Source organism: Fundulus heteroclitus, chromosome 9 (assembly GCF_011125445.2).
Source record: "Fundulus heteroclitus isolate FHET01 chromosome 9, MU-UCD_Fhet_4.1, whole genome shotgun sequence".
Classification (NCBI taxonomy): Eukaryota; Metazoa; Chordata; class Actinopteri; order Cyprinodontiformes; family Fundulidae; genus Fundulus; species Fundulus heteroclitus.
The window spans coordinates 23,661,010-23,671,850 of NC_046369.1; the positions used below are offsets into that span (position 1 = coordinate 23,661,010).

The following is a 10,841-nucleotide window of genomic DNA, read 5'->3' on the forward strand; positions in this document are numbered from 1 at the left end:
TGTTCTAAATAGCCTATTATGTCTCTGTACCAGTAATTACCTAAATGTTCAGATAAACAATATTTTGGTTCGTTGAGACAAAATATAACAGCAATATATTTCTTTATATGTTTCCTCTATCTTTTAGGGAGCACCAAATCTGACAGATTTAAAACTAAATATAGAAATAAATAAATGTTCAATAAATAAATAAGCATGGCTTCAATTAAATGGGCAAAAATGTAGTAAATAAATAAAGGCAGGCAGTAAAAAAAAGAACAAAGTCAGTTGTTTTCAAATAAATACTCTTAATGAGTTTGCTCAGCTCATTGATAACTTAGATAGCCATCATGACCAAGGCCAGTAGAGGCAGCCTCAGTTGGTCACACTGATCTGGGAGCTGAGTTGTCCCCTTAAGACCAGCCCTTCCTCATTTGCAAAACGAGGCAGAAAAATCAAGAAATGTCAGAAAGACAGACAGAAATAAATTGCATTGCAGAAATAAATAGAGTAAAAATAAAATAAAAAGGAAGAATAAAAAAGGCAAAAATATCAATACACAGAAGAAACACGATTAAATAAACTAATTTATAAATGATGTTATAAAGTATAAATAATAATAAGGTAGTTATTAATAGTAATCTATATATATATGTGTGTGTGTGTGTGTGTGTGTGTGTGTGTCATTTATATCTCGTTTTATAATTCACTGCTTACATTTATTTGCTGCCTTTTTGTTCATTAAAGTGCTTATTTATTGAGCATTTATTTATTTTTAGGTTTATTTTTAAACCTTGTCAGTTGGTCCTCCATCTTCTTCCCCACCACGTGGTAGTCACCTGCGTTGTCTCGCACCACTTTGGTCGCAACCATTTGTAAAACCTTAGAGGTGTCAATTCTACGTATGTTAAACAATTAAATGGACACAATGAGGAATTTTCTGAATTTAATGCTTGATTGATTTCCAATTCCAAAGCTCACAATTGTTTTTAGATAACGTACTATTGAACATAAATGTTCCTGTACCATTACTGATGTTGTCTGCCTGTAATCCACCCCTGCTCGGTGATTTGGTCGTTCCCGGAAGCTTCCGTGTTTACAGTGGCTCGGTAGTATAGCTGTAGGTTAGAGCCACTGGTCTAACAATAAAGAGTTATTGTATGCTTTTGGTGGTCTAGTCTCTTGTTAAAGTGTCTTTAAATTAGCAATAACCCCCTCGATAAGAATGACGGCTCGGAGGAGAAAGGGCTGTCGACAAGCTGGCTGACGTTGCTACGAGGTTAGCCAGCGAGGCCACCGTAGCAGCTGCTGCTAGCTGAGCGCCGAGCAGCGGCTGGTCCATCCGGTCCGGGTACGCAGGTATGTCCGCCTCACCCCACAGGTGTGTGTGTGTGTGTGTGCTGAAGCCAAGCGGTCACACCGGTTCGTGTCCCCGTGTTGAGCAGGAAAGGAGCGCAGCCATGGGCGCGGAGAGCAGCGCGGTGCGGGGCTGCACTCTGCTGGAGGAGCCGCTGCTGACCCTGCCCTCCGGAGCCGCCGTCTACTCGGCGGTTCTCCACGACGGGAAGCCCGCCTCCGTGTTCGTCCACAAGCGGGGCAACGAGGACAAGGTCAACAAGGCTGCTAAGGTGGGAAAGCTCTGAGGCTTGTCTGCAGTTCCCGCACTACGATATTTCCTGGTTGCCGTGATATCCAGTCCGTGTTGGTTGACCTGCAGAGCAAATTAATCCGGTTTCACCAGGTAGTTTCTGCCCCCGATGTCAACCTAAAAGGAGAACATCGGTTACAGAAACTGAGACCTTTGTGAAATTGTCAGAAAACGTTTGAGAGTCTCAGAAATCTTAATTTGCAACATCTGCACTGCTTCAAATTAATCAACTGCAGTCTGGGTTTACAAAAAAAAATATTAATTGCAAATATAACCACAGTGTCTTCATTTGTACAGTGTTTTGATCCTCCTACAAAATGATAGTTCAATACTTAGGGCATATCGCTGCCATTTTGATTGTGTTAGATTAGCAGAGTGGTTGCTTTATAAGGGAGTCGTGCCCTAGAGCCTTTTAATTTTTCACCCATGGTTATATGTAGCAAAATAAGCCGTAATCAATGCTTTACATAGAGCATCATAGGCGAGGATCTTGCTGCTAGTAATAGTTGCAGCCAAATCAACAATTTGTCAAATAGTCAGTAACTTCATGGAGAGCAGTTCGCATTCCAAGAAATGACACCGAGAGCCTGGTCCAGTTCCTAAAGACGATTCTGCTAAAGCGGGGGGGCGTCCCAATTCACGGTGCTCAAGAGCCCATGTCCTGCATGTTTTTGGTGTGTACCTGCTCCAAGACAGCCTAATTACCTCTCCAGTCTGTTTTGCATGAACCATTCATTTGATTCAGCTTTGTGAAACCGGGAGGAGACCTAAGATATCCGACTCTTCAGGACAGGAATCGGGGGGGGGGGGGCTGGCAGCAGAGGTTGCTGTGGAATGGCGTCTGGCAGGGGTTAGTATTTCTGAGTGCACACCTTTTAAACGCTGGCCTGGTGTCAGGGAGTGCTGCAAAGAGATGAGTCCACAGACGGCGAGAAAAATAGGAAGGAGGCTCTTCCTGATAACTACTATTCGACAACACAGTCTACTAATGTATTTATTCTTTCCACTGAAGCCCCCTGCAGACTGAGACGTCTGGAAAATTGACTTGTCAGGCAATACTACCTTGACATTTAGTGTGTAGGGTTGCTTTTCGTCCAAAGACTAAACTCCCAGTTTTGCCTGAGCTCCGGTTACCACTTTGGACAAAGACCCAAGAGTAACCTGATACCGAATAACAATTTGTTTGATAGAGCACGATGTTATAGGACACACGGGATAACTCAGTGTCTCAGGGATAAAAAAAACACTGAAAAGCGTCCTTGAACAGAGAACTCTGAGTCCTAATCTCATTCCGATCCCATTGCAGGTTTCCATAAAGTTGATGCATTTCTTCGTTAAAGCCTTTAAAGTTATGAAATGTTTATCACTGAACTTTGGTGTACAAGAGAATCATCCGTTTGATAAGTGGAGATGACCTAAAACGGGAGAGTCTCATGTTAAAACTGTGAAAGGGATACAAAAAGGCAACACGTTTGCTTATGTCTGCTATCTTCCTGCAGAAGCCATCCTTTTCTTTATGAGTATAAAAATAGGAGGGGAAGGGGGGGGAGGGGGGTCAGTGCGCTCCAGTCAAACACACAGGTCAAAATTACATACATACTTTCAAATTTGATTCATGTTCAGGTGATTATTGTAATTTAAAAGGTCTTCTATCCAGAAATCATGAGTAAACCTGAGAGCAAAGTGCTCTGTTGGGAACAAATGGAAAAGTCAGACCTCTGATGTATGACTGGGCCTGATTATTATTAAGTGTTTTCAACACAAAACACATGTTGCCTTGAGAAAGTCACTGAGGGATTTGCTTCACCTCTGTCTTTATGTTACTCTGGCATAGTTTATACCGCACCCATTTACGAAACGTTATTGGTCTGTGGTTAAGTTGGCAAACAAATCCTTCTGAACATACGCAGTCCACACCCAGAGAAGGATGTAGGATAGATACAATGTCTAGTGAAGAGAATCAGCGTTTGCCTTTTGCCGTGCAGGATTCCTGGTTTTTAATGGCTGTAAGTTTTGAACGTCGTTGATTAGCCCCTCCTCCGTTGGATACCGATGGGTTTGGTTTTCCTCCATGTAAAACAACAGTCTGACTCACTGGAGTCAAAACTCCCCTAGAGACGGATCCACAAACGTTGTTAGTCTTAGGAAGACCACGCATCTGTTTCTGAGATACTCAGAAGTTGCTTGTTTGCCAGAACACTTCTCAGAAATGAAATCAGTATACTATGTCAGAATACTTTGATTAAAACAGGGCAGTGAACGGGCCTCACTGCAAGTTATTGTTTGTTCATCTGAGAGGTACGTTTTTTTTTGCCAATGCAAAAGAAAATTCTTACTATAATAAAGGTTTGACAGACATATTCACAAAAAACACTCAAAATCTTAAGAGCTCTCTAGTTCATACGTGTCAAACTCAAGGCCCGCGGGCCGAATCCGGCCTGTCAAGACAGTTTATCGGGCCCTGAAGAGCTAAAAATGGCATATCATGTCATAAAGTAGAGGCATATATCCTTTTAATTTGCATAAAGTGGCTAAAACTGTTCCTCCTGTAGCGAATGTTGATTTTTTTTTTTTTTTTTTAACCTATGTAAACATGTTGTTCTCCCACAACACATTAAAACAACCCAGAAATGTCCAAAAACAGGGGAAAAAAAGTGTAACTCACCCAAATATCTACTTTTTGTTTTGCAGATAAGCTGTATAAACTGGGCCTAAAGGTGCTACTTTCATGTTACTCTGCATTTTCTATACTTCTATATGAACTGAAATGAAATTCTGAAATCAAAAGTATCATCTACACGCATGCAACCGGCCCTTCTAATGACGTCATGATGCCAAAGTGGCCCAATATAGAAATGAGTTTGACACCCTTGCTCTAGTTGTAAAGGTGTAAACTTGTAAATTTTCACGAACGCATTATTAGTTTGCATTTAGTCGCTTTAAATATCTTATTTAATCCAAGACATTAAACTCCTATCGTGTAGAAACAAGAGAAATGCAGCAGAACCAGTCGGAGTGCTCGGCTAATGAATCCACTTTTGGTTTCCGGCAGCATCTGAAGACGCTGAGGCACCCGTGCCTGCTGCGCTTCCTGTCCTGCTCGGTGCAGAACGGCGACGTCCATCTGGTAACGGAGCACGTGCGTCCTCTGGAGCTGCTGTTGGACAGCCTGTCCCCGGAGGAAATCTGCGCCGGCATCTACGACGTCCTGCAGGCGCTCGTCTTTCTGCACGAAAGGGTGAGCAGGGACGAGGTTCTGATCCTGTTCCAACACCGACGGCTGGCCGTTTTCCGCTCCTCTGTGCGTGCGTGTCAAACCTGGATGCTTGTCACCCACCAGGGCAAATCGAGCCACAACAACGTCTGCATTTCGTCCGTGTTCGTCAGCGAAGACGGCCACTGGAAGCTGGGAGGGATGGAGACTGTGTGCAAGTTCTCTGAAGCAACTCCAGAGGTAGGAGATGGCAGAAATCTCATCAAACACCTGTTGTGGGTATTTCCACATCATGTGAAAAGGTTAAAGGAACAATACGCAGTTTTTTAATGTATTGGTTAATTTTAAGGATTTTTGTGTCAGTTTCTCAATAGCATTCAGAGTGCCAGAGAGATCACCTGCGTTCCTCCTGAAGAGCAGGTCAGTGGGTTAAAATTATTCAGAAAAAATGTACAAAATGTCTCCCTGCTGCAGTTTTTTTTTAAAGAAAGACATTGTTGACAGGTGGAAGGCTTTAAAATCCTCCCGGACCAACATGCTTACGCACGGGACGGCTACTCCTTTGGCTTCATGGTGGAGGCTCTTCTCCCTCTGCTGAATGATTATGGTGAGTAGAGATGATTTTTTTTTTTTTTTTTTTGAAAATTGGGCTGCAACTACTAAAAATTAACTTCATCTATTCCCTCTGCTATTTCCAGTGTCACAGGAGCTCTCTGAGAGTCTGACAAAAACCCTGCAGGCAGGCCTGCTGAACTCTGACCCCCTGGCCCGACCTTCGCTCAGCTCCTTGCTCAGCCACGACTTCTTCAGGTTTATACGCCGTCATTTCCTTCTGTTCGTGTCGCTTTCAAAACTTTGCTTTCTGACACCCTTATCTCCATATCAACAGGAATGACTTTCTAGACGTGATGAACTTTCTGAACAGCCTCACTCTGAAGACAGAAGAGGAAAAAAATGAGTTCTTCAAGTAAGAAATGGTTTTGATTCTAATTTATTCTGGTTTTAGTCACAATGTGTTGAAAAATATTCATACCCCTTTAAGTTTTACAAATTTTTTCATGTTGCAGCCATAAACCGTTAGCTGCACAGCTTTCTTTTTTTTTTTTTTTTTTTGGTGGGGGGGCGCTATCTCTACTATGAGACATAAAATCTTTCCCATTTGAATTTATAAAAAGCATTGTGTATTTTCCTCCATATTTTTATGAACTCTGATTAGCTTCCCTGTTTCTGCTGAAGAGAACCGTCCCCCACAGCACGATGCTGCCACTACCATGTTTCACAGATGCGTTGTGTGTTCAGGGGGGTCAGCAGTGTTACTCATAGGCATAAAATGTTCCGGTTTTTGTATGCTTTACCCGGAGCACTGTCTTCCATGTTTGCTGTGCCTCCAGCATGTTTTGTGGCAAACCTTAGACGGGATGTCTTGGGTCTTTCTTTCAACACCTGCTTTCACAATAAATTACACTCTGGTAGCTTCTTAGGGCATTGGATTTTATTTAGAGGTATCGGAGTAAAGGTGGTTGAAAACATGCACACCCCACATTAAGACTCGCCTTTTTTCTTCCCTTCACATAAAAGGTTTGTATTAGTAATGTGACAAAAGTGAAAATGATTAAGGACACTGCCTTTGTAAAGTTTAACTACATCTGGGGGCTTTACATTTCTTTTTTCTTTTGATGTTATTAGGTTTCTACTCGACCGTGTCCAGAACCTTCCAGAAGAGCTGATAGCTTCCCGTCTTGTCCCCAAAATTCTCCATTCCCTTGTTTTTGCAGAACCCATGGCCGTCAAGAGCTTCCTCCCTCATCTGCTGAGACCAAAAAACGGTAATGTGGCATTTTATCAAGACTACAACACGTGACTTAATAATAGGAGGTGTTAATGTCATGGTAATGAACGTTTAAATAATTAAAAAAATGACTAAGAACGCTCATTTGACCTGTGTGGACAGATCCCAGTCATGGTGAAGGCAGTGAGGATTGCCTGCTGTCTGTGTCCCTTCACCGGAAACATGTGATTCCTCAGCTGCTGAAACTCTATAAAGTAAACGAAGAACACATTCGGATTGTGCTCTTGGCTCACATCCACGTCTACGCTGAGTTCTTTTCCCACGATGAACTTAAAAACAAGATCCTACCTCAGGTAAAAGCCCAGTTCAGTTTTTATCACTAAACACACAGACACAGGTGTCAAACCCAGCCCACCAGACCAGATAATCATTTGTTTTAGTTTCTTTCTCGGCCCCTTCTAGTTTTGGGGCAAAGGTTATGCAAAATGTTAATTCTCAATCAATTTAATCAGAATAAATAATGTCCTACATCATACTATTTGGGGATGATTTTACTGTTTGTCTATTACCAAATGCTGTTTCTGTTATATTGTTTGACAATTCTTTGGAATGTGAGCCCCACTGACATCACCCACTTCTATTTGTAAAGTTTTTGTAATAAAAAGCTAGACCAAAAGTAAAAAAAAAAAAAAAAAAAAAAAAAAAGCAATAAGTTGCATAATGCTTGGTTTAACTTCTATGGAAACCTTCACCAGCCAACTCTCCAGCTCTATCAGTAGGACCCAAAAGAAAGCTGTGGGCAAAAACTAGATAATGTAATGTTACCAAATAAAAGTGTAAATGTTTAAAGACCACTTGATTGACAACACAGATGTTTGAGAGCATCATAAAGCTCACATGGATCAGCGAAGTTGTAAACCGCCCGGACAACAGACCTGTAAGCTAGCGCTAGCTGTTATTAGCTTCATTGACATAGAGAGGGTTCTGTCACATTCTGGTTCCTTCGAGCTGCACCACGCAACGCTCTGCTGCGTAAATGCATTCTGAAACAGCAAAGTGACATACAAGCATGTCTTCAGTCTTTGTTGTCAATAAGTTAATGTTTCAATTAATTTTTACTAGAGCAGCATATAGTTTTCACAAGCCTAGAGCGCCCTCTTGCTGCTATAGACAGTAATGTTTACTACTTGGTTCATGTTGGTCAGTATGATTTAGCATTTAAAATTGATATATAAGTTGCACCTTAATATAATTCACAAGATCAGCCAAACTATGAAAAATGTGCGACTTGTAGTCCGAAAAATACAGTATATGCAACTTTTACTTTGGTATCTTCCAGCCTCGGCTCTCTTGTTAACCAGTCATCCAGTACTAGCAACTCCACATTTGACGAACACGCGTGAAATTAGGACGTCACCAACATGTCATACTTTCAAAATTGCTTAAAAAATACTTTTTGTTTCTTGAGATTGAAACAGAAGAGTTCCAGCTGTTATGTATATTTCGAGTCTGTGCTCCATTTAGAGCCATGTTTATAATTTTGCTGTTTAATTTTTTGTCTCATTTTATGCGTATATTCCTGCACTTTTGATGTTTTCAGCACTTTTGTTAATTTTTGCTTTTAAACATGATTACAAGGCTTTTTATCGCCATTTATATCTGGATGGAGTCTAATTCTTTATAAATGGTGTTTTTTTTGTTTTTGTTTTGTTTTCTTCTGTTTTATATAAATTATTTAGTCGCACTTTTTTCCTCTTGCTGGCTGCAGGTTTTGTTGGGACTGAGAGACACCAATGACTCCATGGTTGCATTGACGCTACAGAGTCTGGCTGTGTTGGTGCCTTTGCTGGGAGCTCAAGTAGTTGTTGGCGGGGACAGAACCAGGGTGTTTAAACGCACCTCACCTAGCTTTACCAAGTCTGCAGAGGCCACACCTGAAAGTAAGTCCTAATCCCGATGAAAGTTGGCATACCCAGTTTTCATCGATTACGCTGATTCAAGTTTGTCATTTGGAAGCTTATAGGAATTGCTGTTATGAAAATATATATACTTTCTAAATTGGGTTCAAATAGGAAATGCTTTTCTTTTTTTTTGGCAGAGATATTGGCTCCCAACTTGGTATGAGCTTGGTTTCTATGTTTAATGCCTAAAAGTAAACCGGCTTGATTTAACCCATTTTAAAATGTGTAAACTGGCAACACACAACATTTTAATCATATTTATAATAACCTGTGCATGCAGGGTATGAACTGATCGCATGTGGTAGCACCACTAATCGTTCTTTACCTGTGTTCCTCAGCTTCACCTGTCCACATCGGTGGAAGCTCAAACTTTCAGATGATCCAACCCTCCAAAATCTTAAACATGTTTCCCAAAACACCGGGGAGCGAAGGCTCAGTCCTCGGTCACATGGGAGACATAAAGGGCATACAAGAGAGGCCAAGTGGGATTGCACCATCATCTAGTAAGGCTTTTTATGCTGTTACTTTAAGTTAGGGTGCTTTATTTTAGCAGAGCTGAAACTTAGTGAGCACTCCTTGTGTTTTCCAGATCCCAGTCGAAAGATATCTTTACCCTTAAACGGCTTTCATCAGGATAATAAAAGCCAGGAAGTGTTCCTGGGCCCGGGGGAAGCTCACAGACCAGAGGGCCGTGTGGAAGAGTGGCCTGACTGGAGTGAAAATGAAGTGGGAGAACTTCGAAATGCTGTGCACATCCACATTGAGGCGTCAGAGAGAGTTGATCCTGTTGGCAGCAGACACCCAGCTGAAAGCGCCGAGGAGGAGCCTTGGGATGACTTCGAGGACCCTGAACCTAGCTCGGACCTCTCCCCCACAGCTCCTTCTGCAGATTCACTGATTCTATCACCGCCCAAACGGATCACCTCCACAGCCGCTGATCAGACTCCTGAAGCATTGACACTAAAATCCTCTAAACCCCTAAAACTGATCCCAACGCTGTATCAGTCGACACAGAGCAAGAGTACTTCATCGTGGGACGACGGCTGGAGTCAAAAGAAGGACTTTCAGAAACCTGCCAACTCATCAGTACCAGGGGCCAAATCTGCAGTGCCAGTAAAGAGCGACCCGACAGGAGGTCTGGGGGATGAGTTCACCATCAAGGTGAAGAAGAAGCTAGAGCAAGACCCGGAGCTGGATTTATTTGCCGACATGGTGCCGGACATCAAGTTATCTTCTGCTGCTCTGCTGCCTCTAGAGGAGAGAAGTGTGCACGCCGCAGGCCAGTCTGCCGCCTTTTCAGATACAACTCTGAAGATCGACTCGTCTGTTGATGCGTCAACACTTCCTGCCAAGTTTGCAGCTAACCCGTCTGAGGTGGGTTTTTCAATTCAAACTTATGGTAGATGAATCATCATGGAGACATTTTTGCTCTAAAGTTGTTTTTAATTGGAAAAACAAGTTACCTTATACGTTAATTAGTTGTTTGGCTGCCATTGGTTAGATTATGTGACCAAAAAAAGGAAAAATGTTTAATAATCAATGCCTGAATAATAACTTCTGTCTAAAACAAGGTTCTGTGACCTTAAAATGTACTTAATGACGATCATTCACTTGTTGCTGTTTTGCCCTCTTTAAGGCTGAAACAGATGGCTGGGGCGATGGAGATGACCTCAACTGGGAGGATGAGAATGCCTGGTGATGACACCAAACTCCACCTGGAGCGAAACACTCAACCACTGGAGACCTTTAATCCATGAACCACATCTGGAGTGCTGCCATCCTACAAACTAGTAAACCGGAAGAAGCTCCAGGCGATAAGATGAGGCCGTAGAAGAAGAAGCTGGGCCTGAATCCTTCGTCGCTGATGTTTGCTATGGGCCCGTAGGGTACGGTCTGACGGGCGGCTCGACGGTGCTAGACCTGGACTGAAGAAGCCATTTCTAATTGTTTGCCAGTCGACATTAGTCACCTCAGTATGGTTACGGATCCTAATTAGAGGTGGATGTCATTGCTTTTATTATCTCTTCTTTTTTTTTTATGTGCCAAATCTACTATTGGCATCAAGCTCATGATAAACTTTTAGCAGGACAAATGTTTGTTCCCTAAAGCTTGCACTTTGAATGAATGTGAAATAGAAAGTCCATTATTTATTTGAGCTTTTTTGGTTGGTGGTGAAATAAACATTTTACTGCGTAAAATGTTTCTGTGTCCATCTTTGTATTTTCTAAAAGAGAAATAACGCAGAAATGT

General features: G+C 42.1%; 1 protein-coding gene across 2 annotated transcripts; it reads left to right on the plus strand.

Annotated features, from left to right (window-relative positions):
- The first annotated feature begins 1,041 nt into the window (after positions 1-1,041).
- scyl3 (SCY1-like, kinase-like 3) lies at positions 1,042-10,791 on the plus strand. Of its 2 annotated transcripts, none has more exons than XM_036141272.1 (14): positions 1,042-1,338; positions 1,422-1,607; positions 4,680-4,865; positions 4,968-5,081; positions 5,205-5,261; positions 5,346-5,448; positions 5,540-5,651; positions 5,731-5,808; positions 6,528-6,667; positions 6,793-6,983; positions 8,399-8,570; positions 8,930-9,094; positions 9,181-9,965; positions 10,228-10,791. In XM_036141272.1, the coding sequence occupies exons 2-14, from the start codon at positions 1,440-1,442 to the stop codon at positions 10,288-10,290; spliced, it is 2,334 nt and encodes a 777-aa protein (XP_035997165.1). In that variant the 5' UTR covers positions 1,042-1,338; positions 1,422-1,439; the 3' UTR covers positions 10,291-10,791. The 2 variants fall into 2 exon arrangements, with proteins under 2 accessions (XP_035997165.1, XP_012720293.2); XM_012864839.3 differs by having other exon boundaries at positions 1,425-1,607.
- The last annotated feature ends 50 nt before the right edge of the window (positions 10,792-10,841 follow it).